The sequence below is a fragment of the Leptosomus discolor genome, chromosome 16, assembly GCF_034619465.1.
Source record: "Leptosomus discolor isolate bLepDis1 chromosome 16, bLepDis1.hap2, whole genome shotgun sequence".
Taxonomy (NCBI): Eukaryota; Metazoa; Chordata; class Aves; order Leptosomiformes; family Leptosomidae; genus Leptosomus; species Leptosomus discolor.
In genome coordinates, this window is record NC_141406.1 from 11,502,377 (window position 1) to 11,526,533 (window position 24,157).

The 24,157-nt window shown below is 37.6% G+C and overlaps 1 protein-coding gene across 1 annotated transcript in view; it reads left to right on the top strand.

Annotated features, from left to right (window-relative positions):
* Positions 1-24,157, top strand: part of SLC15A4 (solute carrier family 15 member 4) — a 31,261-nt gene that overhangs the window by 3,992 nt on the left and 3,112 nt on the right. Inside the window, exons 2-7 of the mRNA XM_086474133.1 lie at positions 5,099-5,394; positions 6,263-6,431; positions 7,484-7,561; positions 12,352-12,520; positions 16,927-17,082; positions 22,476-22,634. Of these exons, the coding sequence (XP_086330259.1) occupies positions 5,099-5,394; positions 6,263-6,431; positions 7,484-7,561; positions 12,352-12,520; positions 16,927-17,082; positions 22,476-22,634 (1,027 nt within the window). The remainder of the gene's footprint in view (positions 1-5,098; positions 5,395-6,262; positions 6,432-7,483; positions 7,562-12,351; positions 12,521-16,926; positions 17,083-22,475; positions 22,635-24,157) is intronic.

Below are 24,157 nucleotides of genomic sequence, written 5' to 3' on the forward strand. Positions count from 1 at the left end.
TAGCAGATGATGTCAGACATCAGATGTCAGTGGATTGATAGGCACCAGATAGGCACTAGCTGCGGCAAAAATAGGAAATCCTGTGGATAACCATTTCTTTGAAACTGACCTGGATGTAGAGAGCTGGGAAATGACTTTGTGTCAAAGCAAAGCATCTAAATACAGGGACTATGGAGAAGCAATCATGCTTGTATAGATTCCTGGCTCTTTATGTAAAAATCAGGAGAATCTAATAGAATCTTAGTACTTGAGCTGTGTAATATTTTTTGTTTCAAGCTGTACTTGGATCATCTCCTAAGATGTTGGTGTTGAAAAATCCAGGGGAGGGAAAATTCAGCAAGTGATCATCTTTCTTCTGAGCCAGAATGAGGTCTGAGTATTAACCTTAGGGACAGCTGTGCTGTGGAAGTTGCTGTCTGTCAGGTTATTTGTGATGACTTTTCATCAGGTGATGTAACTAAAGACCTAGTTACTCTTTCTCTCTTTGTTTTAGTTGCGCTTAAAATTTTGTTCTGATTGTAGGATGTGAACCTTATACCCTAAATGAGTTTAGAGTATTGCAGTGCAGAGTTACACAGCTGATGTGTCCTCTGCTGAAAGTGGCTGTAAATAACCTAATGATTACACAGTTCCCATAGCATAGTGTTCCAGGCACTCGGGATTCTTCATCGTGAAAACAGCAGTCGTAATTACATCTCATCTGACCATAATCAGTCTGATATGTGTTTTGTATTAGAAACTTTGATTTTGAGAACTATTCCTTTACCTTTTTGAAATCCAGTGCTGTGTAGGTCCCAGCTGTAAAACTGAGAATGTCGCTGTGCTTTTCTTTCTGCATTTGGATTAACTGTATGTAAAAGATAGTTATCAGATATATCAAGACAGACTGTAGAAAAATCAAGTGTTAGGTTATATTTTCCTTTTGCAAAAGTTATGTTAGATATCTTGAAAGTAGCACAATTATTTTATTTCCTCTTTAGAGGCCCACCTGAATGCAGGCAGCATTGACACGTGGCCAATGACCGACAAAGCAGCTGTGGCCAGAACGCTTCCTTTATGTCTTTGTTGGTGGCATTTTTTGGTGTGGGTTTTTTGTTTAGTTTTGGGGGTTGGAATGGGTTTGTTTGGGGTTTTCTTTTTTGTTGTCTTTGTTTGTTTGTTTTTAATTAAAATTTGCCCTATAGATTAAAAGAGGAAAATTTAGGGTAATTGGGATGCTCATTGTAACGTACAGTAGGTTATTTCATATTTTTATAGAAGTAGAAGCACTATTGGCTTGTTCCTTAGTATTCTTAGAGAATGATGTGCTGTCCCATTTAGTAGGGAAAAAAGCTGTGTAAGGTTTGAGGAATGCAGAACAGTGAACTGGATAATTATGCAGTGGGAGGTGATCTAAATAAGTGACAGCTGTCCAACACTGGTAAATTCTGTGGAGAATGTCTGAATCTGAGCTCATTTGTAAAATAACGCATTACCTAAAGCAAATAAGTTGTGTGTGTTAGATACTTGCTAATGTTCATTTGAGTCAGGACACATTTGAAACAGTTTACTCCAGTGTTTTTGTTCAGTGCACTCTAGCCATGGCATTTTGCTGATATCGTTTGCATTTTCCTGTTGTAAGAAGTTTGACTAAAACATGGTAAATCTTAGAAGGTGACCTTTTTCGTACCTTTTAGGCAGTACTACTGTTTTTAAGCTGTTTTGTTGTGGTGGGGATAAAATAGAAACCTATTTTGGCTTTCAGTGCAGGGATGTGGAACCCTTAGCCCACAGGACAGATTCGATCCAGGACCTACACCATAGTGGTGCCGTTTACGTGCATCATTTTCCTGCTGCAGTTGTTGGTAGGACGTTAAGAATATAATGAAGCTGGTGGTGCTGGTACCACAAGGAGAGTGCTGCTGTGCTTGAGCACAGATGCAATTGAGCAGAGGGAGTGATATAGATTTTTCTTTCTGCTTGGGTGACTGAAAATAATGGAAGCTCAAGGGGGAAAAGCAGAATTCCTGCAGTTTTGTGAAAAATACTTGTCCTTGATAACAATAAAATAATAAAATTCTGACATGGTTTTCTTTTCTGGGTCTCTTATTAAACTGTAGCGTCTGCTTAGGAAGAGAATGAACAATTTTGTGCTGTCTCACAGCTCAAGTAATAGCCAGCAGGGGGAATCCTTGAGTAGTCCACTGTAAATGTAATATAGCTAGTAATTTGGGCAGCTGATGGGATGTTTGAAAGGAACTACAAGGATTCCCTTTAACTCTGCTGTGCTTTCTGGTTTTGGTAAGACATCTTCATAGTTCTTCCACTTTGAGAAGATATTCCAACACTAGTTGAATTGATTTTTATTAAGCTATTAATGTTTGTCAATAAAATGCCATAGTGGCATTTCAGACGTGGCTGTGATGTGATTTTTAGTGCTTATATGTTATATATACTTTGATAAGGAAGCAGAAAATAGATTCTTTTCATTCTAAGTCTGTGGTATGTCTGTCCCTTGAGCATTGCGTTCCTCTTTGGTCACTCTGTTTCAAAAAGGATGGAAGTTTCAGGGAAGGGCTACAGACACGGTCAGCAGTTTCCATGCAAGGAATCCTGAAACAGTCTACAACTTCCTATCTCTGAAAAGGCAGCTAGAAGGAAGATGTACTGGTGGTTTGTGGAAATAATGGTCAGAGGAGAGAGAGGCAGAAATGGATCAGGGATGGGATAAAGCTCAGCTGTCTTCTGTGGTTTCCTGGAACTAGGCAGAACAAGTGAGGCTAGTACAGGGCAGGTTTAGAACAGACAAATGGAGGTGCTTCTTCACACTGTGTAATTAGCTGGGGAACTCTTTGCCACAGGATATTATGGATTCTAAAAGCTGAGCTGAGTTCAGAGGCAGGCTGGACAAATTCATGGAGAAGAGGTCTGCTGCATTCATTAAGTAGACAGAAGCCATCCTTGGTTCAGGAAGTTTCTCAGGAGATCATGGTTGGAGGCTGGCATGATACTTGATAGAAGCCTCATGCTGTGCTTGCCCTGTTCTTACCTGTATCAAAGTTTACTTTCATCCCCCAGCTTTTCTTTGCATAGACATGAGCAAGGTCATTTATAAGAGGGAGGATGTGAAGTCATCTTCCTTGCAGAAATTATAAGAGAACTGAGACTTTATGATGAAGAAATGGAAACTTCATAAAATGGATTGCTAACTCTTTACATAAGTTCGAGCATGTTTAAGATGTAATTGTTTGCTAATATCCTGCTGCCATTTAGAGTTTAGAGGGAATTCTTACATTGGTACACTACTGCGGGTGATGACTGTTAAAATTAGGAAATCAATACCAAGCTGAAACTGGGAAGGGAGAATTTCTTTGGTTTAGTCTTCAAGATTGTATTTGACATGCTAACAGACCTACCTGAATGCCTAATGATGCTATTAACTATGCATAGGAGTAGATGTCTTAATATTGGAGAGAGTCCATCGGAGGGCTGGTAAGATGATGAGGGGACTGGAGCATCTCTCCTACAAGGAAAGGCTGAGAGACCTGGGGCTCTTTAGCCTGGAGAAGAGAAGACTGAGAGGGGACCTTATCAATGCTTATAAATATCTAAAGGGTGGGTGTCAAGAGGATGGGGTCAGGCTCTTTTCAGTGGTGCCCAACAACAGGACAAGGGGCAATGGGCACAAACTGGAGCACAGGAAGTTCCGCCTCAACATGAGGAAAAACTTCTTTACTCTGAGGATGACAGAGCACTGGCACAGGCTGCCCAGGGAGGCTGTGGAGTCTTCTTCCCTGGAGATATTCAAAACCCCCCTGGACGCAGTCCTGTGTGACCTGCTCTAGGTGAACCTGCTTTAGCAGAGGGGTTGGACTAGATGATCTCCAGAGGTCCCTTCAACCCCTGCCATTCTGTGATTCTGTGATTCCTTTTGTTAGACTCGGTTAAATGATACAGATGGGTTTGTGCACCACTGAGAAACCTGAAGCTGTAAATCAGAACTGACAATGTTAAAAACTTATTTCAAGACATAGCTTGCTTTCCATATTGCAAATTAAACACAGATCTTGTGAAGATCAGGCAAATGAGGAAGGGAAACTTGCAATTAGAAGTCAGAAACAACTGACTCTGCAAGACTGGTGCATGGCAGTGACTTGCTAGTCAGTGGTAATGGCCTTTCAGTCATAAAACGGTGACAAATATGGTATTATGAATTATTCTACAGACTAGTTGATCTTTTTAATGTATTTCAAATTTTAACTTGCATAATTTCTCTTACATCACATCTTATGAGTGATGCTGGGTTCCTGTGACTTAATTACAAAATATGGGGTGACTTATGGTAGGCAATACAGAATAAAGAGTGATGGTGAAAACTGCACAGGATAATTCTGTAAACCAGGGATGTCTTTACTTTCACTGGAGAGACATTGAGAGCTTCAAGCAGAAAAATAGTGCTATGTACAGTGCTGACTTAATAGAGGGATAAATGTTTACTGGGGCCTTGTGACACCTCAGGCAACCCAAATTCAATTATTTTTTTTAAAGGTCAGAATGGCAAGTTTTCAATTTATGTACTAATGAGAGGCATTAGGACTGTGTTAAAATTTAAATTTGTGCTTTAATTACCAAGTAGTCATTTGAGGCTTAGAAAATGGAATATGGTTAACTGTTATGTGTATACAGTTGGAAGAAGCAATGCTTGCAATACTACTAATACATGAATTTTTAGGTAGCTTAACTTTTTTTGTTAAAAAATGGTTATTTCAACTTCTGTGGGTTATGGGACGTTAATCTGAGTGAGCTTTGTCTAGAGAAATGACCAGATGAGAGACAGTGCAGTAGAAATAATAATGACCTCTATGGGGAAGCTATGTAGTTTAGTATTGTAAGGCTTTTTCATCCCTATGTTGAACTTCCAGAAGGTCACTGATATAATGGGGTAGCTCAGTAAGCTGTCGTTTCATCAAATACCATGCTAAGCCCAAAACACTGAAATAATTTCAGTATGACTCCAAATTAAACCTAAACTCTTCAGTGCATTGAACTTGATTGAATTCTAATAAACAGGCTTCATTTTCTTCAGAAATTGAATGACAAGTTTTTAATCTTTTTCCAGGTCAAAGATCGGGGTCCAGAAGCCACAAGAAGATTTTTTAATTGGTTTTATTGGAGCATTAATTTGGGAGCTATTCTCTCTCTGGGAGGCATTGCATACATTCAGCAGAATGTGAGCTTTGTCATTGGATATAGTATCCCAACAGTTTGCATTGGGATTTCGTTCATGGTTTTCTTATGTGGTCAGAGTTTCTTCATCACAAAACCGCCTGATGGTAGTGCCTTCACAGACATGTTTAAAATTCTCGCATATTCTTGTTGCTCAAGGAAGAGACATGTGGAACAGTCAACTACTAGGTTTGTAATGAGCTCTTTTTGTATAGTGTGAATTCAGTGAATCAGCCAAAGAGTGGAACTAGTTAGTTCAAACTAGCTGGCAGTAAGTCACACTAGAGAATACACTAGAATATGCAGTTTTGCTTTGAGAACTGGAACTGGAAAATTAGAGTCCTGGAGATATTTTCTGGGAGTTCTGGGATGAAAGAGAGGCACATTTTGAGATCACTGGGTCGCCATGCTGCAAGATCAAGTCTGCTGTTTTCAATTGAATGCTATGTCTTGCCAGTTCAGAGTTTCTGAAAGCATAATGTGACCTAAGTATGCAGCTATTAAGCATTCGTTAACGTTCTCCTCTGCTTAGATATGTTTATGGGACACCTTCTGATTTGAAAAACACTATCAGCTGCATTTAATGCTGTAAGTGGCTTGATGGGCAGCCAAAATGTGTACTGGCTTTTTTGCTTTCCAGATGGTTAGTCCACTCTTAAGAGATGCCCATGGCGTACTAGTGGCTGAACTTAGTCACTGATGATAAGAGATGTCAGGTGCCTCCTCTGCAATGGGCTTTCATGTATTCAGATTGCAAAACAATTCAATGAATTAGACTAATGTGTATTTTGTGATACTGTTTCCTAAGTTCTGCATATTGCAGTGCCAGTTATTTATGTGTGGGGAGGATGGGAAATAGGGAGACCTTTATGATGGAAGGTTTCAGCTTGTGCTTTCACCTGCTGATGATCCATTCTGGCCTAGCTGTTTTGCTGTAACTTACATGAGCAACTTATTTTGGAAATGCATGAGGTTTTTATAATGAAGTGTCACAAGATTGCCAGTTATGTGAGTTTTTGTTGTTGTTGAACTAAACGTTTCAAATTCTCTTCAAAAGCGAAGGCCAAGGAGTAATTCAGCAACCTCGCAAGCAAAGCCTGTTTGAGATGGCCAAGCTGTCTCGTGGGGGCCCATTCAGAGAAGATAAAGTAGAAGATGTGAAAGCTCTTGTCAAGATTATCCCTGTCTTTTTGGCTTTAATACCTTACTGGACGGTGTATTTTCAAGTGAGTAGTACCAAAAGGTTATATTTTTATTTTACATGTCTGAAAAACCATGGATTTCTGATTTAAGGGCTATAACTTCCTCTTCTCCTGGTTGCATTTGAAAGGTCTCAGGGCACTAGCATTAAGCTGCAGTTCTGAGCCTGTGTTATAAATCTAACTGTTGTCTGAAAACTACCCCCCAGAACAGTTACCTGGAGGAAACACTCAGAAGCTTGTCGGGGGGAAACTGTTCTGTAAGGTTTGGTTACAGTTAGCGTTCAGTAGCTGTGATTCTAAAGAAGGTGAATATTGAAGAGGATTTTTCAGAATGCTGGTATTGACAGTTTGACTTGTTTAATAACCATGTATTCAATAATGTTAGCTACTTGTCTTTCATACACCTGGGGTTGCATCTCAGGAATCATTTTATTAATATTATGTTAGCAAAAATAATACTGCGTGACGGTAGCTTCTTCTGAATTATTTTATTTGCTAGGTAAAATTGTGGAAAGCTGTATTGGCTTACCAGTATGCCAGAGTACCTAATTCCCCATTTTTCTGGGGGCTCTTCCATAAATTTGAAACTTACCCTGAAGTGGAGAGATGAAAAATGGCTGCTAAGAATACTTTCAAATAATATTTTGACTTAATAAAATAAAATAATTAAAACTATAGCTAAAACTAAACGTTGTATAAATTAACATATCTTAAATATTGTGTTCTGTTTCATCTTGCAGTTGATTCAGATAGGTCAGGGTAAGTGGTCTAGATTTCATTTTGATGAAATTTCTGGTCCTTCTGTCTTTGTGAGATGAATTAGGATAGGAAATATGTTTGGGGGAAAAATATGCAGAAATTGTTTTTAAAGTCACATGAATGATTCTTTGTGCTTTTAGTAAAAATAAATGTAAAGGTTTTAAAAAATCTTGCAGTGTTCTAACAGTAATTCTTTTTGGTTTGCTATATTAGCACTTCACCTCTGGGTAATCTTTGTTAATTATTAAAAATGTAAAAATATCTTGCTCTCAGTACTCCTTGTCCAAATAATCTCAACTTATCTTTCCTAATGCTAGATGCAGACAACTTATGTATTGCAAAGTCTCCATCTGAAAATTCCTGAAATATCAAATGACACCAACTCTATTCATACGGTAAGCAGGGCAAAACAAGTGAAAAGTATGTTTTCTTTAGTTGAAATGCAAAATAGGTAAGTATTGTACAAAAAATACAGGAAGTTAAGGTAGCGACTAAAGGGAATCAATGGCCACAGACATTGGGCATTTGGGAGCATGACACAGAATCCAGAGATTTTGGCACACCTGCTCGTATAAGGAGTTCACACCGTCCGGTTTTGAATGTATTCAGGTCACTTTCACTGCTTTAATTAGGAGTGTCTTTATCCTGCAGCAGACAAAGTATGATCTTTGAAGAAAGCTTATAAATCGATGTGCCCTGAGTTTTCAAAGGTGTAAGTAGTGCAGAAGCATTCCTACAAACTCAGTAGGAATACCCACACTTAACTGAAACATTAGTATTTGCAAATTGGGAATCTGAGATACATTTGTAACTTTATGCTACTTAATCAATACTCACTTTACCTTGAATCTCTTTAGCATATTGAAGGAAATTGGTCAATCCATGTTTTTCCAGAAAGGCTGGCACACCTAACTGCAGAAACAGCACTGAGAAGTAAAACCAAAAAGTGTGAACATAAGTTATTAACAGGCTTACTAAATGTTAAAATTAAGTTTCTTCTGTTTTATTTAAAATTAATATCAATAACCCAGAATGGCTTCAGTCCTTCTTTTACAGATCAAAAATAAAAAATGCTTGTACTTAATTTTTCTTTGAACTTGCTTGAAAACTGAGCTGCTTCTGAATCACAGCTGAAGGCTTAATGGAAGTTAGTGATATTGCTGAGTAAGACATCTAAACCAACAAAATCCTAGTTGGTCACTTTTACACAGTGACAAAAACTAAATGAAGAGTAGTCTGAGACTTCTTCAGTTAAGTGTGTGCCATCAACAAAAGGATCTAAAGCAAATTTCCTCAACCGAGTTGTCAGTTTGTGTTTGTTTGGTTTTTTTTTTGCATAACTTTCGGTCATGGAAAGCCATTGCCACTTTCACTTCAGGGTTCAGTTCCGCGGTGTTTGAGTTGCATGTTCATTTAAAAATAAGATATTTTTTCTTATTTAAAAATTCTGATTAGTCTGAGGCTTCTGGTTTAGTTACATCAGTTTTAATTGTGGACTAATTCAAGGTGGGCTTTTTTAGCGTATACCTAGTTCTACTTTAATACGGGTTAGTACATTTACATTTCAATATGTAACCTGGTTTGCTCTTTTCATTGAGCTTTTCACATTTCTTTATTGCTTGCATATGAGAGGGGACGCTTGTGGTGGTTTTTTTCTGTTATTATGAACCACGTGACTGTCTTGTTATAACATTGGCATTGTTGGACTAGAGAAGTGGATTTTCTTCTTTGTTAGAAGAAAGTGCACACAGGACTTCAGAGTCCCATTGTTAGCCTGAATATTAAAAATAAAAATATTGTCAGTCTGAGTATTTATTTTGTAGAAGTGAACATGGAGTTTTGGTTATTAAACCGAGCTTTCCTCACTGCCTTTTGGGGCATTAAGAATTGTTTTCAAGTTGTAAGTAGAGCGTTATGTTTAATTTAATTAGTTTAGAAAAATAATGGCTTTCATTGTTTTTGCTGAAAAGACTTTAAAATACCACTTGTGCCATGTAGCTGATTTTTCTAACTTAAAAGTGTGGCTTTAAAAGTTAGTTACCTGTTTTTTGTGTTTACTTCAAGTATGCAGAATTTGAGGCAAGGATAACGGAGTGATGATCCTAGTCTGTCGTGGTACTTCTAAATAAAGATTTTCTGTCTTGCATAATAGTGACTGGCTCCTTTTTCTGCAGCACGTCAGTTGTGTTGTTCTGCTGTTTTATTTTGAAAAACTTTGCTGTGACCTAACAGCATTAACAGCATCGGTCTGTTATTTGATTTGTTTATAAGTTTGTTATTTGATGTCTTCCTTGGTATGTGATCTGCCTGAAGGATGCTGACCTGCAATCTGTATTACATAGGTAGTATCTTTGAAAGCGATTCTGACTATCGCTAATGGAAGTGATTTGAGGTAATTAAGAAAAGGAGCAGTAATACAGCATTTTACGTGAGCAGCATTGTACCTTATCAGGTCTAGGTTTTCCTTAAGCTCTTTTAGGCACCTCTGCCTAATACTAATAAGGACATATTTCCTCTTGATATGAAAAGAGTGAAATATGTGTATGCCCTTTTAATTTGCAGGCTCCTGATAGAGCAGAAAATGGAAAAGCATACATTTTAAACAAAAAACCACAAAGTGATTGATTGTATGAAATACAGCAGTGCCAGAGTTGTTTGGTATTTCTCTTATTTCTTCTCAGGTTTAGCAATGACAAAATATTCCTACATCCTTGACTCTAATTACACAAATCAGTCTTTGTACAAACTGTTACACAAGTTAATGCTGGCGTGATGTTTGAAGCAAATCGAAAGGTGAATGGGAGAGGGAGGGAAATGGACAGTTTTAAAGTTTTGCTAAACTTTTTGAAATAAGCAAGAATTTGACTAACTCAGCAGAATTCACTGTGCATTTTTCAAAGTATGTGAAGATTGCTAAGCAGGGATATAACATTATGTATCGCACTGCTGAAGGTTTTTATATAGCCAAACCAGCTTATTATTTCATTTTCAAATCTGTGGTCTTGAAATGCCTGGGAAGCATTCAGGAGGGGGTAGGATGCATTTAGTTTTACCATCATCATCGTAACTTCTTGGGGTTGGCAAACTATGAACCAGAGAGCATTTACCTGGGTTCTTTGGGGAAGTGCAATGACAGCTGTAATGCAGAGCCAGAAAGCAATACTGTTTTTAACGACTGTTGTTACAACATGTCTGCATGCAGAGTGCGAAAGGTGTGCCGCAGACAGGCACTAATGGCTGTTGGAGACTTCGACAGAGCTAAATATGGGCACGGCTTGATGTCAGTCATGACTTGGTGCTCTTGGCGCCAACTCCTGTGAAACTGCCAACTCCTGCTTAGATCGCGAAGAGCTCAAGTTTCACATTTTGCTAACTCTTGTTTTTGCAGTTTGCCATCAGCTCAGCCATACTGGAGTGATTACAAGGAATCAGTGAAACAGGGCTCTCCTCTGCAATGAGATGCATGCCCACACTGTATTAGAGGCTGAGGACTTGGGGTTTTGAGATACTTGCAGTGGTTGAGATTAGTAGCCTTAAGGGAATCTGGCTGTCTTCCTCTGTTACTGTGGCCGTAGCTTTAGCTTGTCACAGGCCCCTTGGTCATCCTGGATAATGTCTAGAAAAACATTCATCTATTCCAACCTTGAGCTTCCACACACACAGAAACAGTTTAGTATCAAAAACTGAGTCTGCATCAGAAACACATAGGTCAAGCAGTGCTTGTGTTCTGAGTCAAAGAGTCGGTGCGATGCAGGGTACACTATCATGCTGTTCTAAGTGCAATTTTAAAAATATCCCCCAACCAGAACATTTTTATAAATCTTCCTATACTGCCTTGGTTTGTTAGCTCAGAACAGATGCTAAATATTATTAAGCTTGGTAGAAATTCTCTCTCATACAGATGGGAATCTTATTGTCAATTACTGAATCTTGCAAATGAGAAAGGATGCATGTGTTACACCATACTCTTTGTTCACGTGACACGTTTATTTAATTTTAATTTAATTTTGTATTACACTAGTAAAACTCTGTTTCTACTGTTCTGTGGCATATTTCAGAAAGTTCTAAGCCTAACAATAGAAGATCTACAGAACCTGGCTATTAAATATTTTTTACAACTGAAGTAGAAAAAAAGTTTAATTCTGTCAGACTAGAGTATATCACTGCAAGCAAAATAGTAGGGACTGTTTAATTGCATTAAATCACTTCCTGACTTGTGTGCCATTAATGCTGACTTCTAATGCTTTCAAAGTTGTATCTTGAGGTATATTCATTTAAATAATCTGCACAATTTTGTTTACTAGATTTGAGTGGCACAATCAATCATTCCTCAGACAGGTGTTCTATGACTAAAAAATCTGAATGACAGAAAAGCTCCCAAAGGATGATGATTTTTTTTTTTCTTTCCCATTAAACATATTTCAGGATGCATGCAGAAAAACTCAGATATTGCAATAATGCTAATGGGCATCTAATCTTTCAAATGGAATTCATATAGTTTTAGTTCATATAATTTTTGTTTTAACAAAAATTAATTCAGAATAAGGATCTAAAAATATGACCCCTCTGAAACTTAGAAATCTTAGCAAAGATGTTTTGCAAAGGATTTTTTATGAGTTCTAAATTTTGTTTTCTTAGAGTACTGTCTTCATCTGCCCAGTAATTTTGTTATGCCTCATTTTCCTTGGCACTACATGCAGTATTATTTGCTTTTGTGAAAAGAACCTTTTTGCTTTGAACACTTGATGCTCAATCACAGTGGAAAGCTTCTACTCCCCTCCCACCTGCCCCCCCCCCCCCCCCACCCCCCCCAGAAAAAAAAACAAAAACAAAAACAAAAAAACCCATAACAAAAACCAAAACAACAAAACAAAACCAAACAACCCAACACCCACCTCAGCACAGCTGGAGGTGTGTCTTGAAAGTGAGAAGATGCAGTACTGTTGGAGTTACTATGGTGAGGAATCGAGCCAACGGAATTATGAACTGACAAATTAAATGAACACCTGAATAGCTGAGTGTTTTCCTCTGCTTTTACACAGGCTTATTTTTCTTTTCACAGTGTCTGTCAGTGCATTGTTGTTTATTTTGGATCTCAGTGTTCCATCAAAAATATTTTGTAAAATAATAGTAAAAATCAACCCTCAAGTATGAAATTGCTAACTTAAGTAATCTATCCTTTCAGTTTCCAGCAGCCTGGTTGACTATGTTTGATGCAGTGCTTATTCTGATCCTAATACCCTTAAAAGATAAATTGGTGGACCCCATTTTAAAGAGGAATGGCTTGCTCCCTTCCTCACTGAAGAGGATCGCAGTTGGAATGTTCTTTGTAATGTGTTCTGCGTTTGCTGCAGGTAAGAAGACAACTTTGAGATCCACCTACGTAGTTATTTATTCAGCTACTTGCGACAGCATTTTTAAAAAACCTTCTTTAATCTTTAATTCAAGATTATTCAGAAGTCTTTTTCATGCGGTAGTTAGAATGCAACTGCATGGATGCATTTGCCACAGTGAAAGAGATGTTATCCAAAAATGTAACTAAAGTGTTTTGAACATTTGCAATAAACTGGACCATTTTTCCTGCCTGAAATAGATCTCAAGTGTACCTTCTGAAACCAACTTGTCAGTTAAGGTTTTCATATACAGTGTGACTTTAGTGTGCTTGGTAGAGGAGAACTATTTGTTTTCTGACTGTATGCCTTAGCTTGATGATCAGTGTTTGAGTTGCCTGAACAAAGTGTTCAGTGTTTCACAGAACCACAGAATGTCAGGGGTTGGAAGGGACCTCGAAAGATCATCTAGTCCAACCCCCTGCCAGAGCAGGACCACCTAGAGTAGATCACACAAGGAATGCGTCCAGACGGGTTTTGAATGTCTCCAGGGAAGGAGACTTATTTGGATACAAGGCTGTTAGTCCTCTTAAACTTGATGGTATTATGGAAGTCCATGTTGTCTGATTTACTTTTATCTTGAAGTTAAACATTTATTTATCCTGAAAAACAAATTAGTTCAGAAATAAGTATGTTCTTTCATATGGTCTGACTTCCAAGTATTTAAAAAGTGAAATTTTAACCTAAAATCTTTTCCCTTTATCTGAAATAATAAAGTTAGGTTATGGCTGAACAAGAGTTTCCTCCCACTTTGGGTTTTTTCCTCCCGTAACTTAATGTTCCCTAATGTTTGGGAATTACTGTAGTGTAAAATAGCTTAGCAGTAACATGAAAGGAAAAAGATGGCAACTCTGTTAGAACCATAAATCAGCTGCTTTTGAGATGGTTTAAAGTTGTTAAGCACTGCTGATGTGGAACTGAACATCTCTGAGCAATGCTTCATAGAACCTATAGCCTTCACCTAGTATACTGTAATGAACATATTGATAAAGCATTATAGCATTAAATAAATTAATTTCAGCACTTGTAATCTCCTATATTTTAGAGAGAGGGACACTTTATACGGCTATTAAGATTTCTCTCAGTGAGACAGATAATTACCTTATTAGGCCAAGGTCACTTTGTATGTGGGCAAGTAAAGTTCTTAAAGTCATTTAAACTTAAAATAGGAATGTTTCTCTTATTCCATGTTACTTAAGACACTGCTACCAGCAAATGAAGATGATGTAAAACAGTTAAATGTCAGCTCTTTAAACAGAACCTGCTGGCTCACATATAAGTGAATTCAAAACGAGCAATATCTGTCTTTGTTAGTACTGGGGGGAAAATGCATATCAAGTTATGATAACTGAGTTGGGGAATGGGATCATATAGCAGAATTCTTAAAATTTTCAAATGCCTTCTTGTTTTCTGTTCATCTACAACTGTAGCGCATGATTTTCTTGGTTTTGAGCCTCTCGTAACTCTTCCACAGCAGAAACTGAGAAGGTGAATTCGTGGGGTGGTTGGTTATCTGCAACCTGGTTGGGAAGTTTAACCTTTTGGAGGACCTTACATCCCTTCATCATAACATGAATTTAAGAGCTTCAGTTGTGACAAATTTGGGGCACAGGAAACTATTTATTTCTAGCAGGGTGGAAAGCTTCTGTTGGTTTATATGCTTCATAGAATTTTTATTTTCTCATTAAATGATATTTATAGAAGCCATATTTTAATATTGTTAAAATACAACATGACTTCCAACCATTTCTGCCTTAGAGAGAGATCTGATTAAAATCTTAAACGTATGAAGATGTTAATATCTTAACTTGCAATCTTGGAAGGACCTTAATGATTTGTTTGTGCCATATTTCCATTTTAACTTACTTATCTGACTGGCATTAGCTGGGGACACTACTTAGGCTGCCTATTAGAGTGTTTAGATTATTTTAAATATCTTATAAACTGTGTGAGAATATAACTGATTAGATTTAATGAACATCTGCTGTGCTTCATGCATTTTATCGTAAATTCTGAGCAGCAGTATTTAAGGTTATTCAACTGGAAAATCTACTTCATTTGTAGAGTTTAAACAATTATAGCAAGAACTTAAAATTCTTTTAACTACTAAAACTGTAGGATTAAACTTGAAGCTTGTCTATCAAAGTCTAAGAAAGAATCAATAAATTCTAGATTCTGAAGTACTTGGCTTTGAAGATAAATTTATGGCATAGTTTGGTATATTGTAATTATGCTGCTATGTGGCTAAACGCCTCCTAAATCTGCTTGTGTTGTGAAGAGTATCAAACACATTAAGGATCACTAGATTTTTTGCGGTGCAATAATTTTGTCTTGAATGTATATAAATGAAATTATGTCTGAGTTCTCAGCTGACTGTGCTGCTTTGTTTATGTTTTAATTAAGCTCACTCTAAAATGTTTGCCACCTTTATTAAACCCAAAACATCAAGAAATCAAGTGTTATTTTAATTACATTAGCTCTTCATAGTTCAGAGGGCGCTGAGGTGGCTGAAGAGCTGAAGGAAGATGCTTAAGGAGAAGATGGGTAAGTGGTCACCTAAAAAGAAGTGAGGAAGGTAGAGAAGATGTGGTGGCCTGGCACTAAGATATACTAAGTCCAGAATAGTCTTCATCTCAAAACCAGATGTTATTAAGGAAAACACTATTTTTAAGAAACATTTCGGGGCCTCAAGGTAGTATTTAAACAAACTTGAGTAATTCTAACCTGTTTTCCCTCTACAGCTCTTGTGTCTCAGAAGATTAGACTGTAGAACTGTTGTGAGATTTCACGCTTGAATAGATTCTGAACTGCTATGAATGAATAAGCATGGGTTATACAAATGCAGCTTTCCATCCATTTCAAAGTACTTTGCAAGTCACTTGTTAATGTGTGTTCCCTCACTCTGGTTTTCAGAGCTCTGGCGGCTCTAACTCCGTACAATGATGAAATACGATGTTATCCTTAGGCACGTGATTTCTAGAACTTCTTGTTTAGCTATGGCCTCACCTACAGACTATATATAGGGACTACAAGGAGCTTTCCTCATGCTTTCTTCCCAGCTTGGCTCTCTTGCCATGACCAGGACTAATAAGAAACTGCATGTTGTGGTATGAGGTGGTTTTGACAGATATCAGTCATTTTCTGTGGAACGCTGTTACTTAGCAGAGAGGTGGTGGTCTTGTTGGCCCCCTTGAAGTCTGTATGTCACAGATTTGGGAAGAAACAGGAGAGCAGATATTATATTGTGCATTAGAAGTTGCTTGTGCTTGTTTATATGAAAAGTGCTGTCAATAGCTTCAGCCAACATCATATTAAATGTCCATGTCATCCTGTGGCTGCCTCTAGGAAAGAAAAAGCTGAAAGTGAGGAAGCAGATGTAATCACTTGGACATGGTGTGATACCCATGAAGCATCGTGTCTGTCATCTAAGCCTTCTACAGGTTCTTTTTTTGTAACAGGAGTGATATTTTGTGCCCCAAAACTGACAGGCACGAAATGGGAGGCCATGTGTGTGTGACACCTATTATAGGAAGTAATGTTGTTGAGTTAGTCTTGCTCCTCTGAATTGGTGATTAATAAATCCACCTTATTTCCAAGGATATTGAGAGTACTTTTATAGAGGTCCTTTCTGGGCGAAGCCGGGAGTTTAACTATTAGCTGTGCGTTTTATGTAACAGTGAGGTAAATCCTTAATGTGGGCAACTTGCACAAAAACCCTACAGCATTATTTGATATTCACTCTCTGCTCTAAATTGTTGTGTTGAGCGAGCTAGAAATGGTTATATTTTACGCCACCATGTCTATTTTTCATTCTACATGAAGTACTTTCTATGCAATGTATTGCTTGTAAATCAAGCTCTACTGAGCTTTTGGGTCTCTTGGGATGATAAGCATCATATAAATGTCATGATCATATTCATAGAGGGTTTTTATTATTCTACAGGACTAGTGTAGCCACTTCGATAAGCAAACCGGTTTTTAATTTATTAATACTATGGTGGCAGACGCAGTGGTTCAACACTGCAAAGCAGTAGTTTGTGAAAATGAGATCGTCTTTCAAAAAAACCTCAAAACCAGAATTTGTATGAGACAGCTCTCAGCTAATCCATCTGGAAAAAGGTTAAGTATTTGTGTAATTATTGCTACCGAATAAGAATATAATCACTAATTCTATGGCAGAAGAACTGTGTGTCTTGAAATAACAATAGCAAAACTAATCTGAAATGTTTTGTATTAGGAAATAAAGAAATACATACTCCTATTTTATAATTTGTAATTGCAGTGCAGGGCTGAATCCTAATTTAACTCTTAAAATGAAGAAACAATATTCGCATCTTAGATCAATCTTTTTTTTCGTCCCCTTCATGTAGGAATTCTGGAAAGCAACAGACTGAAAATTGTCAAGGTTAGAACAATTAATCAGACAATTGGAAATGTTACATACCATGCTGCAGATTTGCCGATATGGTGGCAGATTCCTCAGTATGTGCTGATTGGATTCAGTGAAATATTTGCAAGTATAGCAGGTAAGAGTCTTTGTCTGTTTTAAATCTGCTTTCATATCTACCGCAAACGATGAATTCTTAGAAAAGAAATATTTACTTCTCAAATCATTATAAATAAGCTCTAATGTTCCCAAATACATTATATTATACAACATAACTTAATATAAGTGGCAAAGCACACGATTGTCTTTCACATTTGAAAACTGGCTATATAAGAATATGTTTTCAAGCCTGAATTTCAAGCAGAGCAACACAAAATATTTGCGTGTCATCCAGTTAGCATTGGATATTTGCAAGCCCTAATGGAAAACAATATACTCTCTCAAGATTGTATTTTAAAGAATAGTTTTAATGCAGTATTGTTTCCTCTGAATCTTTCTTAGTGTTGCAAATAAAATTTGTGCTTTGTAATTTTTTTGGCTTAAAAACTGAGCTCACAGTTTAGAGTCAATTAGTAAGTGGAAACACCTTTCTGAGGGGAAAAAGGAAGAAATAAACTATCTTTAGAAAGATTTGTCACCAGTTAAATTTAATGTTACTTGAGTTTTTATATCTCTGAAATAAGGAAAGTTATGTGACACTATTTTGTGACTGTTAATAATGAAGTAGCTGGTCTTTATACAGTCTTACATGGTTCAGTTGTAGATCAGTTTTTCTATGGGTTTTAGTACTTCAATGTGATAGTAGGGAAACTGAAACACTTCAAATCTTGCCTTTCTTGAACAAATGCAAGAGTTCTTAAATTTCTTAATGCTGTTCTGTGTGATGTAGTGGACAGCTGTGTGATCATATTGATTTTTAAGCTTAAAGTGAAGTGGGAGGAGAGGGTGAATAGGTCTATAAATTCTTATTTTCTGGTCTGTTTCATATACATGCAGGGCTCATTAGCAGGAGGAAAGCACAGGCAACTTACCTGTTGGCACTGTGGTATGCCTAACGTTGGTTTACTACAATTAAAAAAGTGAAATGCTATTGTGAATCTCTTAGCACAGCGTTTACATATCTAGTGCTTGGGAGCAATGCTTAGTTACCAGTAAGAAAAAACTTTCATGATCACAGAAGTAGCTATTCTGATACTGCTTGAACCGAATTGCGGAGCTACTGACTCCTCCAGTGACTTGACTTAAAAATCATTTAGTATTTGCTTAACTGTACTTACTTATTGATGTGCTGAAGTACTGTTTCAGAATATTGAACTTTGAAGATCATCCACTCAAACTGGCGTTACATATAGCTCTTATTCTTCGATTCCTTGTGACAGAATTTCCTGGTTTCATTTCCCCTGTAGGAGGTTACTTTCATTCCTCACGCTGGGCAAGCACAGTGGGCTAAAATGAGATGCTCTAGTGCTGTAAGATCTTGCTGGCGGTAGCCCCAGCTGTCACATGGACCATTTGTTCCCCTCTTAGTGGAATAGAGAACTTCTACTCCATCGGGTTTCTGGTTACTTTGGCTCTACTGTCATCACAGTTAGGAAATAAAACAAGGTGGCTGGATTGCTTGACAATTAGAAGAAAATGTGGGGTTTAGTTTTTTGGTTTTGGTTTTGTTTTTTTGTTTTCTATCTGCTCATTTGCTTTAAGCTTTTCTTTCAGCTGTCTGGCCTAGGATTTCATGTGACTGGAAGACCTGGACATATCCATGATGTATTAAACTCTACCTTAGTTATTTAGTATGTTGGAGGAATTCTTTTTAGATATGTCTTTCTCTTGTGTGTATTTGTAGTTTTGCGGTATGCATTCAAATGCACCGCTAGCGTACTCTTTCCTTCTAGGCAGATGGTAGGTACATGTCTCACACCAGGCTGTTGTTGGGAGTGACCCATTTGCAATGTGAATGCAGGGTCCTCCAACAGTCAGCTTTGTCCTTGCATACCGCATGTACCTGGAAACCAGCACCTAGCACAGACTTTTCTGACCCTAAACACAAGATTTGGACATAAGGTCCTCCTGGATTGCACTAGTTCTTCACTTTTTGTACAGCAGTCAGTATTGTAGACTAACCTGTCAGTGTCACAATGGCTGAAGGTCTGAGGGCATTGTCTGATAGCCAATAAGGGTCCCATTCCTGATTCCTTGTGTGGTCTCTGCTCCCCCCCATACCCCACCCCACCCCTGTGATGTACAGGCAAATCATTGAGTTAATTTGCTTCAATAAACAACTAGTAGGAGGTGGGGAGAGTTCATTATCTCTAAAGCACACTAAGACCCAAGATGCTGAACACTTTAGGTTCTTAAATGGAAAGTATCCTTTACTAGCGCAGTCAGCATGTATCCTTTACTAGAGGACGTATCTGCGTAGTCGCTGCTGTCCTGTATTACAGCACGTTTCGTTATGTGTGAACAGCAGCCGTCACAAACCCTAACACATAAAAGTCTGAAGATGGAAGTCTTGCGTAATCGGGCTACTTATTAAAACTAAGGCTGTATTTAGCATTTTTATCGAAATAATAAGATGAGTTCCTTACCTTTAGTTACAACTTTAGGGATTATGCCAACTAAATCTGAACTCAGATAAACAGGTGATTTATCAGAAACTCAACTGTTCATACAAAAATAAATAAATTTCTTCCCTTTTACACATTCTTGTTTCTCTGTCAGGCACTGTTACTAGTTTATAGGTGTTCACAAGGAAGAAATAACAAACCTATCTGCAGATTGTGGAAAGGTCAAGGACTTGATGTATTCTCTGTTGGTTGAACTCCAAAGTGAGGGTTGATTTTTTTCAACTGCTTTAGTGGACTTCCTCATGAGAAGTAACGTCTTTAAGACTTCAGCTATTCTTATGTGAATACTCTGCTGTTCTGCCCTCGCTGGGTCTGTACCAACAGCTTTATTACTTCAAAACCTGTTGGTCAATGTTAGAAAAAGTACAAATACTTCTCTCTCTTTGAACCAGAAATTCCATGCAGATCCTAATAGCTTTGTGTATTGCACTTTCATTTGATTTGTTTCACAAAGCTTTTTTTTTCCTGCCTTCCAATTGTTATCTAAACGGAATTCTTACTATCTTTAAGAAGGCCTCTCAAGACTTAATATACTTTACCAATTTGATGTTAAAAGTTGATTTAAGGCATCTGTTGTGCTATGAAATTCAGCTTTAAAATCAACAGTGTTAACGGTTACAAAACTATAGTGATTTGGAAATGCTCATTGTGAACAAAAAGGGACTAAATATCACAAGAGCAGAAACATACGTTTGGGTTTTTTTGTTTACTGTAAAACTAAGCATATTCTTATTAAGCCACATTAGTTACACTTGAGGTACCTTTAAAAAGATGACACACATTGCATTAATCTTTTGTATTATTCTGTCAATCCTCCTAAAGCACCCTTATTTAACTGGGAATTGTAATCTCACATGACAACACCAACAAGAGGGTTTAATTTCAAAAGCGCTTGTTTGAGGTAGCATGAAATCCTTACCACTGGCTGCCAGCAGACAAAAGTATCTCTGAAGGGAAAAGAAAAGATGTTATATTCTTTATGCCAGATTAAATATTAGGGTTGCTTGAAACATTATTCAAGTTCAGAAACGTGCCTTGTTTTGTTGCAAAAAGTGCGTAGTGTTACACTCATCTTCGTTTTTTGTTTTGAGTCTTAAGCTCTCTTTCCGGCAGTAACGCTTGCATCCAGTACATCTGTAAAATAAACAAGCGAAGAAATGGGCCAGATCCTTTTTTATGTGATATACTTGAGCTTCACTTGTACAGAATGTACAAAAGCCTGGTGACTGAAATAGGACTGATACTCTGGAGACTTGCGGCAGCTATAACTTAACAAGAGGTTGAAAAAGAAGCTACTGTATCCTGAAGAGTAGTGTACTTTTTTTTTTTTTTTTCTTGAAATGAGATTGGCCAGAGAAATACTCCTTGAAAGATCTGAATTGTTGTATTAGCGGCAAAGCCTGGAAAAAACATTTGAGTTTTTAATTCTCAAAATGGATGTAATCTCACCCCCCTCCTGTTCCCCATCTGCAGATGTCTCTCCATCTCTGTAGCGATTCTCTCATTATGGTTTGAATTTACAGGAACCCACACAGCTGAGCTGCCCGAGGAAAGTTTCAGTTCCCTTCTAGAATCACAGACAGGTTGCTGTTGGCCCATTCTAATGCGTTTTGCGAAGGAAAAGAGAAGCAGCGTGTGGTTATCGGAGGTTTCTCGGGTGCAGTGCAGGATGCTGTTAGATCAGTGAGAACACACAGTTCGGTTTCTTTTACAAGAACAAAGTTCCTCCCTCACAACAGGCAAATTGACCTGTCTGGCTTGAAGCGTTAAGCCTTTTCTTGAAAAGAAATGCCCGTGTATTTCTATTAAACTCTGTCTGGAGTAGCAAAAGTCAAATACCAGTAGTGGTGTAAGTAAAGCATACCTTTGTTATGCAAGACACAAGATTTGTGCTGTTTTCAGGTCTATAATGCTCTCTTTGCGAAGAAAAATGTTAGATGAGGCAGCATTAATTTTCAGTTTGAAGCAGACTGTTTTGAAACAAGCATTTCACCTGTCAGAAAAAGCTCTGCAAAGAATGTATTTGACTGTCTCTTGTGAATAATCCCATTTGATTTTTGACAGGAGTATTATTCTAAAAAAGGAGAATTAATCATGGGCATTAGTCTTTGAGGCAAAGCCTAACCCTGTGTGTTCTGTTGGTACTCGAATTCAGTAGCACAGATTTTCAAATTGATGTCACTGGTACGTTTTTCTTGGGTTTATTGGTTGAAATTTGAGTAAGGACAGTTTAAAGTTGAAGTCCCATTTCTACAAGTCTTAGAAAGAATAGGCTAGCAAGCAATGAGCTGAGAAGATTCTAGATCAAAATTAAATTAAAACTAATTACTGCCTTTCCAGCTACAATTTCTAAGTCTACATGTTCAGAGATACAGACACTGAGTCTCTGAGAAATAAATGTCCACGGTCAATGCAGGAGTGACCTTCAGTTCCCGAGTACTTTATTCTCAGCAGGGAATGCCGCGTGCTTTGTAAATAGGCACAACAGAGAGGCAGGGCAGAAACAAAGGAAATGGGGAAGGTGCAACTTGCTGGGTTAGAGTTAGTTTAATAAATTTCTTCAAGGATAATTTTAGACAGAAAAATGAATATGCTGCCTTAGAAGATTTCTTGATTTTACACGTGTAATATTAATAAGATCAAAGCGCGTGTCTCAATTGTTGTCCATTTAATGGGCTGATATATTGATGACCTTTAACAGGGTTCTTAAAGCAATTTAGAGGGAACTGGGAACTGATGGAGATTCACTACCTCAGTTCCCTGCCTCCTGAAATCCAAGGCTAGTTTTAGGTCTTTAGCATACCAGAACTAGTATACATCCGTAACTTCTGTAACACTGAACTAGAACAAAGTGCTATTTTCCTTAGATCTTCCAATAGCTTTTTTGTTTTTAAATATTTTAATACAGGTCTAGAATTTGCATATTCAGCTGCTCCCAAGTCTATGCAGAGTGCTATTATGGGGCTGTTTTTTTTCTTTTCGGGGATTGGATCATTTGTTGGCTCTGGATTGTTGGCACTGGTGTCTATTAAAGAAATTGGCTGGATGAGTAATCACACGGATTTTGGTAAGTTATTTTCAGTGTATTCATAGTCTATAAAGTAGAAGGCTTCCTTCAGAAGCAGTTAAGCATCAAGCATGTGGAACAGTTAGTATTTTACAAATACAGATTTGTCTACTGTTAAAGACAAAGTCTCATTTTGCATATAAATACGCAGTAATGTGACTATGCAAAACCATACATTGTCCTCATGAAGCACAGGAAGCACCCAGCTAGTGTTTTGCCTCTGTAAAGCCTGTCAGTTACCTACTCAGCTGTTACTGCATGTCATCACTAGAGATTACTTATAGATTTTTTGTATTTTATAAAAAATATTTAAATTATGTGTGGAAGAAGAATATAGTTGGTATAAAGTACTGAAATTACTTTCTGCAGTTATGGGGAGTAAAATGTACCCATCTCTCAGTGATTGTTCAGCTTCCTAGTTTCAAGAGACTTCATCAAAATTACCCTGAGTTAATTTTGCCTTTCTGTCTGCTAGCTATTTATACTCTTAAAAAAGCCCAGTGTGTCCTCTGCTTTGTATTGCCAGTTGAAGTTAAAAATAATTATTGGCACCAGTAGGTGGCACCTTGGGAATTTCAGAAAATCGTACCATCGTCAATGGGCTAATTAGTTCCATCAGAAGGAGTGTGAAGTTCTTGAAATGTATGCTAGGCCTACTGTGTATAGATGGCTTAAAAGTGCAGCCTAAACTTACTTTAAGTTTTATATGAGAGGATTTGCCATCTAGACTTGATTTGCATGCTACCAAAAAGTAATGTTGTCTGGAACGGTACATATACCACAAGTTGTCATCTCTGGTTTATAAGTTGTTCTTTAAAAAAAACTGCAGAAGGTGACAAGTAGCCTTAACTTTATGGAAGTGTCCTCTCCAGTTGAAAACTTAATCACATTGAGACTTTTTCTCCCCAGTCAACTTCAAAATTAGAAGACCATCTTTTTCTGCAGTTCTGTATAGAGATAGCTCAGTTGATAAGGGCTCCATAGGAGGACAATAATTTAATACAAGTTAATGTGTGGTATTTGATGGTACTTGTTTTGCCTCTCGCCTTTGTTTTCTGAAGCAGCCTAAGAGAAGACAGTGCCTAATATTCTCTCTCTAAAATATTCAGGTTGTGCTAAATATATCCAGATTTGGCTAGCACTGGAAGATGTTACCTTTCATAACTCAGTGGTCATCTGTTTCGAATAAGCTGCTCAGCTCAGTGGATTGTCCTTTGGACAGCTGTCAGAACTGGATACTTCTACCTTTCTTAGTCCAAAGACTCGATACACAGCTGAGCCTTCTCAGCAGCTCTGCATCTGGCTCAAGGTTGAAGCGCTTAGTGCGTGATTCTGATTTGTAGCATCCATAGTAGCTACTGTTTTAACTGTTGATATCAGTAACTGTACAATTCAGTTTTCATTTGGTAAAACATTATTGAAAGTTATAAAACATCTAACACTTGGGTCTTCCAGGGTAGGAATTGTAAGGAGGAGTCTTTATGAATGAAGGCTTCTGAATTTTTCATTAGATGCTGTACAAT